General features: G+C 40.7%; 2 protein-coding genes across 13 annotated transcripts in view; both read right to left on the bottom strand.

Moving 5' to 3' along the window:
* Tvp23c (trans-golgi network vesicle protein 23 homolog C) overlaps window positions 1-802 on the bottom strand; it is a 113,474-nt gene extending 112,672 nt beyond the window's left edge. For 5 of the 12 annotated variants that reach the window (XR_002391207.2, XR_002391208.2, XR_002391209.2 and 2 more), the window contains exon 1: window positions 607-801. Coding sequence is in view for 5 of the 12 variants with exons in the window: in XM_087204349.1 (XP_087060475.1) it covers window positions 607-618 (12 nt within the window). In the remaining 7 variants the exon portion in view is untranslated. 12 annotated transcript variants of the gene reach the window in all.
* A 1,975-nt stretch (window positions 803-2,777) lies between these two features.
* The window catches only part of Fbxw10b (F-box and WD repeat domain containing 10B), a 41,983-nt gene continuing 28,331 nt past the window's right edge, over window positions 2,778-16,429 (bottom strand). The window contains 7 exon segments of the mRNA XM_021249008.2: window positions 2,778-3,649; window positions 7,292-7,563; window positions 9,437-9,595; window positions 13,417-13,559; window positions 15,217-15,365; window positions 16,307-16,342; window positions 16,345-16,427. Coding sequence (XP_021104667.2) covers window positions 2,829-3,649; window positions 7,292-7,563; window positions 9,437-9,595; window positions 13,417-13,559; window positions 15,217-15,365; window positions 16,307-16,342; window positions 16,345-16,427 — 1,663 coding nt within the window. The 3' untranslated portion in view covers window positions 2,778-2,828.

The raw sequence follows: 16,429 nt of genomic DNA, 5'->3' as shown, positions 1-16,429 counted from the left end.
AAACATGTAGCCCTCCGAAAAAGACCAACTTCCCACAAGGAATCATGTACTACACATACGAACTAATAAACTAAAATTTAACACAACAAACCTATGGACTATGAGGGCACAAAAGTGATAATCACCGTCAATGTTAGTTGGGTAATAATCTGAATGCAAGACTCCGGCACTTCCTCCTATTCCTACAGGGTCGTAGAGCGCGTCCCAAGGGTCAGGCCAGGAGAAATCTGAGATGTCCGCAGGCAACTGCCCCCTCTTCCCACCCGCTGTACTATGGGCTAAGGAAAAAGCGACCACCCGCAACCTCAAGCCCAGAGCGTTGCTGCAGCCCAGCCCGGGGGTAACCTGACCGTTGGCATTTGCTGACGATGGGCTCCTCCACAGCCCCAAGCTTTCCCTGCTCACCAGAAGCCTCGGGGCACCCAGAAGCCCTCCCCGAACAACTGTCCTCGGTCCTCCACTCTCGCTCGCCCGTCCCGCTCTTCTTCGAGCTCAGGCGGCGGGCAGGGGCACAACAGCCCCGGGACGCCCGGCTCTCGCCCCATAAACCTAGCAGGGAAGCCCTCTAGGTGCCTCTGCCCTCTCCCGAAGCCCACAGCCCCTCACCTGCGGCAACATGGCGGCCCTGCGCCAGCCCCACTTCCGGGGGCCACGTCAGCGTAGCAGCCGCCCGGTCCGGTGTGCAACTCCAGCTGCCTCGTCACCACAGGCCAGGAAGGGGCTACTGTGCAGGCCGCAACCCGGACCTACTTTCCAGCCCCACTTCCGCTTCTAAACTTCGGGAGGGTGGAGCAACTGCTGCCTGGAAGAGCGCGGGCAGGCCTATACAGGGGTGGAGCGAGGTCGTGGGCAGGGCGATCTGGAAGCGGGAGCCGGGTCTCATCCAATTAGAAGCAAAATACTTAGCAGCTCGGAAAGGATCCCGGAACTACAGTCAGATCTAACGGGAAGCTACGCAGTTTCGCAGTGGGTACAATGTTTTTCGCTAACCGTGAGGTATTACTGCCAGCGTCTATCCCTTGAGTGCGAGGGGCAAGGCTTTATTCCGTAATTTGAGTATTTTACAACGACCAGTATTCCCGAGCAGTATTACTTTTGTGTATTAAATTTTAAAAGCAATTAAAAAAATAAATGTGCTCTTGCGAAGGAGTAAAAAGAACAAAGCAAAAAGACTCTATAAACAACACAGGGCATTGTTTTGGGAAGGGAATAACCTGAGACGCCGGAAAACAATAAGGAATCGAGGTTGACACTTGCACCCTGAAGTTTGGGCTCCTGGGTTTCAACTCCTACCCACTGTTGCCAGTTATGCACTGCTGTTTCTTCAGTCGTAAAGTGGGAGTGGCTGATATCCTTACAAGGTATTTAGCAGGTGGGACACTTTTTTTATTATTGTTTGAAGTTCGGCCGCTAATGGTGTAATTTTACTTAGAACTAAAATTCAGGGGCTGTGATGATAGGAATAGCCTATCTGCCTGACCTAAATCAGACTACTGTTGGAAGGCTCACGGAATAATATTCCCACGTTTCCTTAAATGAAGGGATTCTTTTCATTAAAAACTACAGATTTTAGGCTGGGGGGTGTAGTTGACTGGTAGAGTGCTTGCTTAGCATGTGGGAGGCTAAGGTTGGATCCCCTCCCTGCACTTAAAACAAAAAACAAAACAAAAAAACCTTTTTTTACATGGCTATTTATCAGTGATATTTTAAACCTAGTATCAAAATAGTGAAGAAACATCCCACACACACAAACACACATTTACCAAAGGATAGAGAGCTTGGCAAAGTAAATACATGCTTACTCGGAGATGGATAGATGTTCTCTGCATCTAGCCTGTCTGAAGCATGTTTTTGGTGGCTTACTCGGTGTTGTGGGTTTTGTTGCTGTTGTCATTGTTTTTGGTACCGGGGATCGAACTCAGGTCCTTGTGCTTGCGCAGCAGGCAGTGAAACCACTGAGCTAAATCCCCAGCCCCGTGTTGTGGGTTTTTATAGGACTGACTTTTTGTTGTTTTTACTTTTGTTATGCATTCTACTTAAATTAATTATTCTTTAAAAATATAGGGCAAGATCTGGCCATGCTAAGCCACGAAGTAGGAGCTATGCCCTGTGGATGGAGCATGGGCTCTCCACTGGGCCATAGCGCCTATGGGGGACTGACTCCTCTAAATTACCTGTCTGACCTTGACTACCCTCCAAAGGTTTAAATAGAAATCTCAACCCACTTGATATTAGTATCTCTCTTTGTTGGGAGGATGTAAATGATTCTTTTCCAAAGGAGTTAGCCTTAAGAAGGAAACACACACCAAATATTTTCAAATATAATAAGTCAACCTGTCTAGAGCTTCACCCTTTTAGGGTAACTGAACTCACTTGAGTTTCCGTACCAAAATATCAGCAAATTTCAATTAATTATTCTGATACAACCCCTCATTTCCTGGACAAATTGACATCTTGAAATTGGTAGTGGTGAGTAGTATCTAATTTTCCAAGATTTCCCTACCACCTATCAATGAAATTGAACTTCCCTAAATCTCATTGAATGGTTTCCAATAAAAATGCAGAGGCCAATATCTCCTATCCTCTTCCTCCTTTCTTACTCTGATAATATCTGTTCTTTGCTGGTAGGAAGATAGGAGTTTCCACATTAATTGCCAGGGAATTGTCAAAGAAAGAAGGAAAGGTGCGCAAGCGCAAGGACCCAAGTTCGATCCCTGGTACCAAAAAAAAAGAAGGAAAGGAGGGGCCAGGTGGGCAGGGCAAGGCCAAATACAATACCCACTTGGTTTTCTGTTTATTGTAATACACTGTAATTTCCCAAGGCTCATTTAGATGAATATATTTTGTCCAAGTTCAGAAGCTGCTATTTTCCCTTGCTTTATGAAATTATCTATAGGCAGACCTTTGATCTTCTGGATCCACCCAGCCTTGCTTGCTTTTCCTGGATTGACCATTCTAGTGGGCTCACTGGCCTGATAGTCTCTCATCTTGGCTTCCTCATACTCTTTCTCTTCATTCACAGTCAATAGCACGAACTGTGTGTTCATTCAAAGGGGATCCAGAGTTGTGTTGAAGTGCGGCCTTTCTTTCTTGAGAGTCAGGGTAGCCAGGCTCACTTGTGGAGCTGGCATGTGGTTGGGCTTAACGACCTGCATGCTGGTCAGGGGGCCCATATGGTGCACTGCTTTTCCAGTAGAACTGGTCAAGTGGTGTTCACCTTTTAAGCTGTCAGAGAACCTGGGGTGGATGACCATGGGCCGGGGTATGGTAGACTGCACACTGGGACTATGCAAAGATCTCTTCAAGTTGGGCTTCAGTTTCTGGATTTCAAGAGGAATATTAATTTGTTTCACATCTATTGGAAGATTATTAAATTTCAACCAGTCAACTGCATGTTGGATTGACTTTCCCTTGAAATTCAGGACCTTCCTTGGGTATGAAATTGAAGGTACCCAGGTATCAATGACTTGAGTTTGGGGCTTATGGGGATAGGCAAATTCTCCAGAATTATGGGCTTGTTGCAAGGCACTGACAGTCAGAAGAAACCGGTTAGGTGACATAGGCATTTTCCAGGACTTTTTCTTTGAATGTCTGATCAATTTTTCAGGAGCTTTCAGTTGTCTTTGTATTTGTACTTTCTCCTCATCATCTGTTTTAATAAAAAGAAAATAAAATCAGTATTCTATGAAACTATTAAGTACTTATGCATGAAAGTTAAAGCCATTCTATCTTTCTAAACTGCTAGGTATACTTAGGTATTGTTGCCCAGCAGGCATGCCACCATGTGTCAGATGTCCCTAATGATATCAGAAATGATGATACTAGAAATGACTTAATAAAATAAATTTTAAACAAATGTGCTAAACTCATATAAAGTGTGCATTAGCTTTTAGATATGCATATTTTGGAGACATATTCAGTTCCAATATTCACAAATTTTTGAAACTTCCCTGTAGAAATGACCTGAATGTATCAATGTATGATTCACACAAAACAGGCCTTATCTATTTGTAATAATATGCCTATATTTTTAATGATAATTATATCACAAAGTATGATCTCAGTTTTATTAATGAGATTTGACTTCCATTGATCCTGGACATTTCCCAGAATCAGACCTACCTTTGAAGACTGTATCACCTCTGGGCAATGCAAAACATTATAACATGACAAAAATATCAGCAGGTCCAAAATCCAATGGCCAGATCAACAGAATCCTTCCTATATATTACTTTACATCAAGACTTCTGAGGAGTATAAGACCAATAAGTTAATGAAGATATCTTCACAGGTAAGCAAATATAGTATCTTGATCCCGTTTAAGCTTTTAAGACCCTAAAATCCCTTACTGATAACATTTTCCTACTTTCAGAAGGAATAACAGTCATGAAAAGTAGAAGTCATTTGTCTAGTCTGGAACCTAACAAGTAAGAGTCAGTTTAAACCCCAAGCTACACCAGCAAATAAAACACAAGGTGTTATGCATATAATTTCCCTTGGCCCAATAGTTTTTATCCAAAGATGAACAGATTAGGATGAAATGAAAACTCAAATTGTTCCCTGACCTTTACTTTGCTAATTAAACAACATTTTAATAAAATTTATAAAACTGGGCCGGGGATTTAGCTCAGTGATTCCACCACCTACCTCAAAAGCATAAGGACCCAGTACTAAAAAAAAACCCAAAAAATAAAATAAAATTTATAAAACTGAGTGAATTAAAATATAAAACTTTTTAGGCCAGGGATTTAGCTCAGTGGTGCCGCCTCCTGCCTCACAAGTGCAAGGTCCTGAGTTCAATCCTCGGTACCAAAAAAATAAATAAATTTTAAAAAAAATTTTCCCTTCTTCCAAACCCCCAAAAACAAAGAATTTTTCTCCTTTTATTAAAAAAGGCACTGGAATGAGCTCATTGTTCATTAAATTGCCTTTTTTGCCTAACAATATATCTTGGACATCTTTCCAAGTCTCTATGTATATCCCCATTACTTCAATGCCCATCATACAATTCTCATCATACAATTATTAGCTGTCATACAATATTCCAGGTATAGATTGTGTATTATCTGCTTAGCCATTGGCCACTGTTGGACATTTAATTAATGATCAATCTTAAAGAAACACAAGCACCATTTTTACTTACCATGTAAACATGTACAAGGTGATAACACCCAAAGTTGTCATGAATGTGATAATGAACTCTCACACATTGTTAGTGGAAGTGTAAATTAATACTGCACTTTTAAGGACAAACATGGCAATAACTTTCTAGTTTTTAAATGCACTTATCTTTTGGCTCAGCAATTTCCCTTCTTGAACTTTATACCAGAGGTAGACTTCTTCAGGTATACAGACACGAGTATATACAGGATGTTCATAATTAGCATAATTTTCATCAAACTTGATTCTTCTGACCTTACCTTAAAACAAATCTCTGCATGGTGTTTGGTTCAAAGAAAGACTACTATACTAAAAAATATTTGAAAGGAGTTGTTACCAATCCCCTTCAAAAACAATAAAGGGGCAGTTCAGTCATGATATCCAGCAACTTTTCTTCATTTCTTTGTTTGATTTTTCTGAGATTTTGTTAGTTTGTTTTTGTTTGCAGTAATAGGAACTGAACCCAGGGCCTTTGCACTGAGCTACATCCCAGCCCCTTTTTTTATTTTTTATTTTTTGAGACAGGGTTATCCTAAGTAACGAAGTTGTCCAGGCAGGGCTTGAGTTTTGTTATCCTCCTGTCTCAGCCTTCCAAAGTACAGGGATTACAGATATGTACCACCGTGCCTGACTCTTGCTCTCTTCTTACAGTCAATCTCTCTCTCCCCCCCCATATTTCTTTATCTCATATACATAGCATATCCCACCCCAAAACATCTCTCTCTTATCTCCTGTAACCAGCCTAACTAGCCTAATCTCCTCTTCATCCTTCTTCTGTGCCCATTATTCAGACTACTGGCACAACTGTGCAAGAGGCCACAAAGCTGAATGAAAGTAGACTGGGAGCCCTGGATCTAAGGAACTTTCTTCCTCTAGACCCTCAAGTTAATAAAGGGACAATTAAGGAAAACCTGTCACTCTCTGAATCCTCAAAGATAAGGTCTGCTAAAAAGAAAACTAAAGGAGAGCATGGGGCAGGGGACTGGATCTTGTCACTGATTTACAGTAAAGCATCACTATCATATCACCTGTCTTGGATTTTTTTTCTTCCCAATTCTCTTGCCCATCATCCATGCCATTTACTCCCCTGTAAAGAGAACCAGTTCTCTGTGGCCATTTTTTGGGGGTGATTTTGGTTTCCTTATCTTTGAGGTACTTGTATTTTTCTTCTTAAATTCTTTTATTGGTATATTTTAGGTATACAACAAGGTACTTGTATTAACATGGCTAAAGTAAGTGAGGAAGAAACTGTAGTAATTATATAATCTTATTAGATCTGAATAATGTGGGCATATTAATAGTAAAAACAGTAATAATGGGGCCTCATAATTCAACAGATTTTCACTCAAAATATCACTATGTTGGTTATTCTGATATTAAACTAAGTAGTCACCTAAAATCTAATGTCTAGATCACTTCCTGACTACCACCTACTTTTCCTACTGATTATCAAGCTCTAAGCATTATCTTAAACTCTGGCCTCCTCAAGATTGGCTATTTGTACAGTGATATGCTTGGAGGTAATCTATAGGTGTTCTCTATAGATCTGTGTATCAAATTTCATGCCATATATGGAGCAACTAAAAGGAAGGAGTTTTGCTACTCTAGCCTGCATATAATTTATTCTTTAGATGTCATAAATGGCATGAGCAATGCCCATATCCCCACCTACACACTCAGACATATCTACCCGTACACACATATACATATTTGCTTTATAACTAATATTTTCCAGGTACACACACTGTCTCTCAAAGGTCTAAAGATAATACATTCTGCATAGAACATTTTTCTACTTATAGTAACTTTTTATCTCTCTTCTGAGGAAATAGTTTTATAATACTTGTTTGGATTTGGGGGATAGGAGATGTTGGTTGCTTTTTTCAATGGCAAGTATAAGGTTACTATATAATCTACTATACAAAGATGCTAATAAATTTGAAAATCTAGATCATGAAAGTCAAGAGGTTCCCTTGAGCTGGCTAACAAATTGATGGATCAAAGAAAATGGTTCCCACTTTCCTGAAGTGTTAGAATTTATGTCATCAAGAAACCCTTGGCCAAAATATCTAAAATCCCCTCCCCTGCTCCATTGGTTACCACAAAATTGTTTGCAGTTCAGCTCCTTTACCTGGAGGTAGCTTGCTTGGATTCAGAAGAAGGTGAGACTTGTGAGGTTTATTTGGTAGGAACTCCTGGGTAACAGTTTGTTTACTGGATACAGATTCTCTTACGCTGTGAACCTGAGTGCTAGACTTGGAAAGAATGTCCAGGAGACTTTTTTCTTCCTTTTCCTCCTCTTTATTCTTACTCTTCTTTTGTTTACTTCTTTCGTGGGAGTACTGCCACTTTATATTCTCAAACTGGAACATGAGAATATTGCTCTCTGTGTTGACCACCATCCTGGGACCAAAACAAGATTGCCCACCAAAGGAGCATGGAGGCCACCAAAACATGTATTGCAATTACTGTCCCATCGGACCTCTAGCCAACAGAGCAGTGCCCATGAAATAACCATACAAAAAAAGCTAGTGTAAGGTGTTGGTGAGTGGGGAGCAATGAAAGGAACCAGGCCATGCAGCCAGTGCCTAGCTTTGCAACTATTTTCTTTAATAAACAAACAAACCTGAACAGAGCACATGTGTTCTGATTGCCTTGCTTCTCATGTTATAATTTTCTTTTTCTTTTTCTTTCTTTCTGTCTTTTTCTTTTCCAGTACTGGGAATTGAAACCGGGGCTCACAGTGAGCTGCATCTTCAGCCTTTTTTTTTAAATTTTAAAACAAGGTCTCAATAAATTGCCCAAGCTGGCCTTGAATTTGCGATCCTCCTGCCTCAGTCTCTCAAGTAACCAGGACTATAGATATAAGCCACTGCACCCAGCCTAGAAAATTTTTCAATAAATTCCCAAATACCTAGGGTGACCTAGGAAGAAGCCTAGGTATTCCACACAAAATTGTCTTGATATTCACTTCTTTTTAAATTTTATTTGTTTTTTTCCGAGTCCCAAAGTTTTCAGAACCCCTGTTTCTATTCCTACCATGAGAATGAAAACTGTACTAGAGAAGCTTTCTCTGCTCTGCTGACCCTCCACACAAATAGATCACTCTCCTTCATGCTAGCCCTCTGGACATACTCCAGATGTCGACAGAGTACCTTATAAAGCAGGATGATTTCTATCTTCTCTAATGCCTCCCCCACCACCACTGGTTTTACACAAAGCAAACTGCTTCCTCCTGTGTGTCAGATCTCCTGTAACTGTGAACAAGAAATAGAAATACTATATATAGGCTCCTTTCTGCTCCAAAGGCTGCAATTTTAAGACCTTAACTGCCAGTGTAAACTTTCTAGAAAAGTGATGTGTTTGGGCTGGAAACATTGGAATGGAATTTGGGAGATCAAATTCCACTAAAAAAATCTTTGCAAACATTTTTTTAACTCAAAGGAAGTTGTTTCTTTGGGGATGCTGTGAATGAGAAAAGAGCTGATTATTAGAGCTGATTGTTTTTTGAGGGAGCAGAGTGCGGGAGACTGAACCCAGGATCTCACATATGATAAGCACATGCTCTAATAAAGCTATTTCCCCAGTCTCTTACAACATTATTACTTCATAATTGAAAAGTATTTATTTATTGCACCTCATTACCAGCTCCCCTTTAAGTTGCTAAATAATATTAATGACCTGTCATAAGGAAGGCAATATGGTTAGGGAGATTAAATGTTTCCAGTGAGTTTGGGATAAAATGTACAAGTTAATTCTATTTGGTTGTTTTCACATAATATCACCCTGAAGCAATTCATACATAACAAGCACAGTACTGCATAATGTGAGTTCAGTCGTGATACTGGTTTCTGTAAACTCACTGGTTCAGCTCTCCCTCACTGGATCTTCCTCACTGGACCTCCTTCAGTGTGACCTCCCTCCCTCACCCTTTTGTAAGTGGATGACAATGACAGTTAACAGAGCTCTGGAGAGTTGAGTGCATGATCAAAGAGAAAGAACAGCTGAGTATTAGCACAACTGTAGTCCTGACAAAAGAATCGTATTATACCCAGTGCATAATTTCCTCATATATCCAGGATGAATTAGTCAAAATGAACTCTGATTCCTAGGTTTCTGCAAAGGCCAATTATTCTCCCACAGCACTGCTACTCCAGTACAGCCAAAATGGGAGGGAGGCACTACCCACTCTCCTTCTGTCAGCAAATCAGGGCTAGAGGAGAAAAAAAAAAATCATCAACAGAATTGATCACAGTTCTCCACACCTACAACCCACCTGTTGCCATGATAAAAGAAGGACAGCACAGGATCACCTCTGGCATTAGATTTTATCACCTTCAGACAGTTTCCATTGAGGAAATTATAAATATGTATCTTTCCATCTGCACAGGCACTGATGACACGAAGATAAAGAAGGGACACATGGAGCACCTCCCTGGAAGAGAACAGAACAGGCAGAATCTACCTTCAGGAAATTGCTTGGATTTGTTTGTAATTTGGGGTATTTTGTGTGTGACTGAGAGACAATGATCATAACTGTCCTCCAAGTGATGTTTCCATTATTTTAATGATTTTGGGTATAAACCATTAATGCTCAGACACACCTCTTCCCATTCTGCTGTTACTTTTCCTGCAATTTGGCCACAGGGCCACAAGGTGTCAAATCAAAAAGGCCTGTGTCACAGATTTTGGAGGGAGAACAGGCAGTCTCATATATAGATGATCATAGGGCTTTTTCTCTTGCAATTTGATTCCCAAGTATTTATGCAAAAGTCATGGTGAGAATTATTTAATGTTTTGATTGTTTTTAAAATAGTATTATATTTTTAAAAGGGTAATCTTTATATAAAGCAAAAACCTTAAATTTGAAAGTTTCTTTTTGGTCTTAAATTAGCTGTTTTCATCCTCTCGGTGAATAAACATCCTTAACAGCCTTTAGGAAAATTGTACTAGGGATAGGATTTATAAGTATCCTTTTATGATGACCATTAGGGAAAGGGGGAACCAGAAGACCTAGACAGATGTCTCTAACCACAACAGCTGGATATGTTGTACCCCAGATATATAGCATATATAATTCCAACAAGTAAAATTACCCCCATTTAATCAACTATAATAAGTTGAATTTGATGCCAGTAATTTGTTAGGTCCAATATGCAAAGCATGTCCAACAGTACCTATCATTTCTACCCAGCCAAGTTTGCTCTAGTTTCCACATGGTTTAAGAGTATCCCCTAGTGATTCCTGTGCTAGAAACTTGGTCCCCAAAGATACCAGGGTTGAGTGGTGGACAACCTTTAAGAAGTGAAGCCTAAGACACTGCCTTCAGATAATCAGTGTACTTCTCACAGGACCCTACTTCTACAAGAGTGGATTGTTGTAAAGCAAGGCTGCCCCATGTGCTTGGCCTATTCTGCATGGGGCTGGTTCCTTTTCTGTTTCTCTTCCATATTGCAATCCACCTAAGCAGGGCCCTTGCCAGAGACTTAATAGATAAGATTGCTTGATTTTGGACTTTTAGCCTCCAAAACTGTAAAACTTTCTTTATCAATTTCATCACTCTTTTCTTTCTAAATTAACAAGCTTCAGGGATTTAGTTATAGTAACAGAAAATGGACTAAAACAGTGTCCACCCATGGCCTAGCTCATGTGTTCCAAAAAACATCTCTTATCTCCACCACACATGTACACAAACTTCAGGCATATTGTCAGATTTTGGGGGTTGCAACTCATGTTATATGCATTGCTGTATGACCAGCACCTAGCACAGTGCCCAGCCTATTATAGGTATTCAGTACATATTTGTGGAAAAACTGACTACTCAGGCTTTTGGAGTATGGTCATAGCTGCAAAATGTTAAAAGAATGACATCTACCTCATACCATTTAGCCTTAGCCACAGTCAGATAAGACTGTGGGCCAGATGAGAACTTTTCAAGGGCTTAATCACTGACATAACAGAAATAGTATATAAAAACCTCAAACGGCAGCCACATGCTCAGCATACTCAAAGAATAAAAAGGAGGCCTGTGTGGCTTGAATCCCTGAGGGAAGAGAGTAGAGGCAGAGAGAGGCAGAGAGACAGATAAGCTATAAAATAAGTATTTAAAAGCTCAAAAAAGTTCTAATTCCTTCCAAGATGGAAATACAATAACTATGTGATACCCTAAGCATATCTTAGTCCTCCTACAAAGCAGATATCTGTCAAGTTCATTTGGATGAATGCTGGTATTTCTTTGTTGATTTTTTTGTCTAGGTGATCTATTTGTGACAATGGGGTATTGAGATCTCCCATTATAACTGTTTTGGTGTTTATCTGATAAAGTTGGTTCTTTACGTAGATCAACAAATGTTTAGTTAGACAACTGACAAATCTTTACTTAGACTTACCAAGAAAATAAGAGAAGAGTCAAAATACTCATGTTAGAAGGACATGGAACATTTCTAATGACTAATGGAAATATTCTGTAATTATATAGTAATAATGGTTGTATAGCAGTATGAATATACCAAAAATGATTGAATTGTATACTAAAGTGGCAAAGTTTATAGTATGCATATTATGTTCTAATTAAAAATTACAAAAAATTTAATTACAATATGAACAATGGAAAAGATATTGAAGATAAAGCTTTTTTAAAAAGAAAACTTCACAGTATGAAAGCGTTGCCAAACATTATCATTTCTGTTAAGCCTACTTTACATTTTCCAATTTCCTCTCTCATATCCATTCTCTTCCATACCATATTCAAAATCATAATTTTATTGGGGAAAGGTGTTGACTCAAGAAAGATCTCTGTCTCCAGTTCTTCTATCAAAGGACAGAGAGTAACTATGTCTGTTTTCTCACCCTTGGCATATCCAAAAGGTGGGTATCAGTCCAATCATTAGAACTCTGCAGCAAAGCCATCTGTCAAATTAGTGCTTTTTACCAATTAGATACATTTATTGACCACTTATATCTACATAGCACTTACAGAGCAGTGGAGCACTTACAAAGTGTTGGTCATGTCTTCCAGATGTCTATGGCTTTTCTGGGACCATGCCAGGTATCAAGAACTAAGATGAATGATGTGTTGGTGGTTACTCTATGACAGTGGCCATTGAGGAGGTCTCATGACAAAGGTAGAATGGATTTATGAGATGGGAACACATTATCTTTCAATAACTAACTAAATCCTACTGAATGCTGCTTAGCAGTTGTAATTTTCATGTGACATCATATAGTTTGATTCCTTCCTTGAGATCAAGCCTTGATAATCCAGATGATAGACTAAATAGCTTACTCATAGTCACCTAAGGGTTGGATAAACATTGAACACAGGTCTAACCTTGCATCCACCTGTTAATAATGCAGCACATATCACAGAAAGACAATATACCCATATAAATCCATATACCCTTTAAACCTTCCTCAATACCAGTGAGTCTGCATAAAAAGGTCCTATGAGAATATAAGGGAATCTAGAGTCATAATTTACTGATAGATGGTGTGGAAAATCCACTTACTCTTTTAATGAATTAAGGTAGCGTTATTTTTTCTGGAACATTTTATAATGCACTCGGGCAAGAAGTATTATCCATGTAATCTGAGAATGCCATAGAGCAGCCAATAAAACTCAAGGCCATGGCAGAATTATTAATTCACCACAATACTCTTTCTAAACAGGCCCAATTGTGACCTCAAAATACTATACTTCTTAATTGGCCCAAGCAACCACCACCACTAAATTTGAATTGGAATGTAAAGTGAAACCCATTTCCAGTCCTGGAATAGAATCTAGCCCACAGACTTTTTAAAAAAACTTTTTAAAAGTCATTCATTATTTAAACCTTGAGCACTTGGGTCATTTTATAAGAAAAGCTTCCCAGGATAAAAACTAATTCCGAGAATTTTATGTTACCTTGAATTACCATTGTTGGGGATGGTTCTGCAAATATTCACAGGTTTAACAAACAACAGATGTGAATTTATCATGTGTGTCACAAGTATAAAATTTCAATGACTTCTCAAAATCCACGCTAGTATTATTATTTGTCAAGAGAAACAAATGAGGGTAGAAGAGGGAATGGCCAGAAGAGAAAATGGTGGGGGAAATGAGTAACAGAAGAGGAGGGAAGCAGAAATGGGTGAGGAACAGAGGGGACAAGAGGTCAGCAGAGAGCAGAAGGGACTGCTCTGTCAGACCACAGTGTAGGATGTGATGGGAAAAAGGAGAAACTTTTGTCTGTCAGTCCCAGGTCCCCCAGAGCCTACTTTGGATGCTTGAAGGCCATCAGGCATCACTCATACTTTCCCACCATGCTCCAGGCCATGACCAGGCCATCAGCACTTCCTGAGAGAAGATGCCACTGGTCACAAAACAGGCATTTCACAGCTCCTTCATGTCCCATGAGATTCTGCAAGAAAGTATGTCACAGTTTTAAGCACCGCCCCCCCCCCACCTCCGCCACCCGGCCCAACTCTGTGACTACTCCAAGGGCCAAAGGCAGAGGTTTCTTTAGATGGATCCCAAAGCCACACTCCACCCATCCATGACTACCACTTACTCGGAATGTCCCTGAGCTGATTTTATTTCTGCTCTAAAAAGGCCAGAAGAGTCTGTCCCTCCCTTTCTGTACAGTTCTTTCCTCAGCTAAGGAGGAACATGACCAGGGAAGGCCTTTAGTCCAGTGGGCCTGTTCCTGGGGGAGGCCAAATCTTTCGAGAGCACCAGAAAGGGCCAAAAAATCTCTCTCCTCTGCTGTCAGAAAGCAAAGGGTAGGGTGTTCCATCCTCAGCTCTTTTTGAGGATCCAGGGAGCATGGGGACATACCTGTCCCTGCAAATGAGGTTCAATCACAAAAACAAGATTGGTGAGGAAAGTCCCACAAACCAAGTCAGCCACTTTTCTCTGTAAACCTGTATTCTTGGCACAAATAATATCAAACTATGACCCACCAAGGCCAAATCCAGGTCCAAATCCAGGAAGAACACAATCTCTGAACATTTGCTATGGTTTGGGTGTGTCCTTTGGAACTCATGTGTTGGAAACTTAATCTCAAAAGTTTGTGTATTTGCAAGTGTGGTGGAGCCTTTAGGAAGTGATTGCACCACAAAGCTCTGCCTTGATGAATGACTTTATTTATAGATTAATGGATTGCTATGGGAGTGGCTTTGCTATAGAAGAGAGCTTTCTCTGACATGATTGCTCTGTCTCCCGAAGTGAGGCCCTGCACCATGACATGACCTAGCAGGAAGACCTTCAACAGGATGACAAGCAGATGCCAACACCATGCTTTTTTATATATCTCAGCCTCCAGAATGAGTCAGATCAGCTTTTTGTTTTGTTTTGTGAGACAGGGTCTCAGTATGTAGTTCAAACTGGCCTTGAACTCACTAGGTAGCCTAGGCTGATCTTGAACTAGTAGTGATCCTCCTGCCTCAACCTCGCAACTGCTGGGATTATAGGTGTGCACAACCATGCCTGGTGAGCCACATAAACTTCTATTCTTCATAAATTGCCAAGTGTTGCGCATTTTATTATAGCAATAGAAAAAAACTTCCAGTCACTTTCAAGACAGCCAGTGTTCTCTCCTCCTGAGAGAGTAAGGAGGAAAAATATTATTTGCTCATCCCCTAATGTTTTCACCTTACTAAAAGAGTAAGGAGGGACAAAGAGTTTTGTTCATCCCCTTAGTTCATGCCAGAGTCAGGGTAAAATACTCTGGGGGAAAGGGGAATTTTACCCTTGTTGCTATTAAAAGGCCCTGAGGCCCACGTATCGTCCTGAAGGAGTGGTTTTGTTACAGAAGAAAGCTTGTAGAGTTACTTACAGAAGCAGCCTTCCTCCACCAGCCTTATGGCAATGTGAGTCACAATGTGGGCAGGAGAGCTCCTGACCCTGTACCAGCTCAGAATGTCCCCCATAGGAACCTTTCCCTTTGGTGCTTCAGGACCATCCTTATCGTGCCTGTGACCCAATTACTCCAGGATAGTCTGGGCAGCTACTCGGGGGAACCACGTCTCCTTTAAGAGGAAGCCCAAACCCTCACGGCCAGCCTACTGCCCGCTTACTTTCACTAGCTGAGCCGTGGCAATGTGCCACACTTTGACTGTCCCTCGCTCACAGCTGCTCACAATGTAGGTGTCATTGATCCTGGTGGCCAAGATGGGGTCTTTGTGTTTAAAGGTCTTCAGGCACTTCCCTGTCTCTACATCCCATTCTGAAGGGGGCAAAGAGAGGGAAAGGAAGAAAGAAGGAGGTGTGGGAAGGTTACAGTAGAATTCTGCTCCCCATTACAAAAGCCAAAACTAGCTGAGCCCATTGAGTCAGACCCCAAGGGATCTTCACCTGGCCAGGCTGCACCACATACCTGCACTACAGAGCTCCATGACCAGGAGAGGCAATGCACAGGACCTTGGCTCTGACCCTGAAAATAAGCCTTGGTCCAAAGTACTAGATACTTAGTCCCAATAAATCTACTCTTCAGGCCTTGAAAATGCTTGCCATTGAGCAGATTTCATGAAAATCATGACATATGTTTAGTGTCATCATCCCTCCCAGATACTGTCTCCCTGACCCATACCTAAATATTAAAAAAGATAAGAAAATTGTCCTCACATTTTTAAATATTTCTACATCTGAATTTTGGGTTTTATGGAGATGGTGCCACAGCTAGGTAGGAGCGGACTTAATGCTGCTTCTACACAGACTTAGAGCACCTGCCCTAGCATACTGTGGTGTTGGGTGATGATGAAAGGGGATGAGTGTGTGAGAACAGAGATAGAAGAAAGAGGCTAAAGTGGGAACTGCAAATTCAGGGATGAAAACTTTAAAGTCTGCTTCATCAGCCCCCATGGTACCTTTGTCCTCAGACAAGAGAACAAAGAGCCCAAAACAAAATTATAACCATAGCTGAGATTTGCAAAGCACTATCAATAAGTAAGGAACCATTCAAAGAGCTGAACATACATTTCATCATCTTTATGAGGTAAGTAGTATTATTATTCACCACTATAAAAATGAGAAAACTGAGCCACAGAGTTCAGAAACATGCTCAAGTTCACAGGAGTGGAAAGCAGCACTGGAATTAGAGAATGGAGCCTCGGGTTCTATTTATACAAGGTGAACCCTAAGTACAAATTTAAGGCAGTTCTTTCTCACCTTTCACCTGGGCATCTCTTCCTCCAGATACAAGCATTTTTTATATAAATCCATGCAAGTGACTGTCCCCTGGTGGCCATAGAAGATTCGTATGCAAGCCCCACTTTTAAGATCCCAGCATCT

The sequence above is a fragment of the Heterocephalus glaber genome, unplaced genomic scaffold, assembly GCF_053883595.1.
Source record: "Heterocephalus glaber isolate CG9 unplaced genomic scaffold, H.glaber_assembly_v1.0 deba00000474, whole genome shotgun sequence".
In the NCBI taxonomy this organism is placed as follows: domain Eukaryota; kingdom Metazoa; phylum Chordata; class Mammalia; order Rodentia; family Bathyergidae; genus Heterocephalus; species Heterocephalus glaber.
Note: the sequence above shows the minus strand (reverse complement) of the source record. Positions and strands in the feature narration are given on the sequence as shown.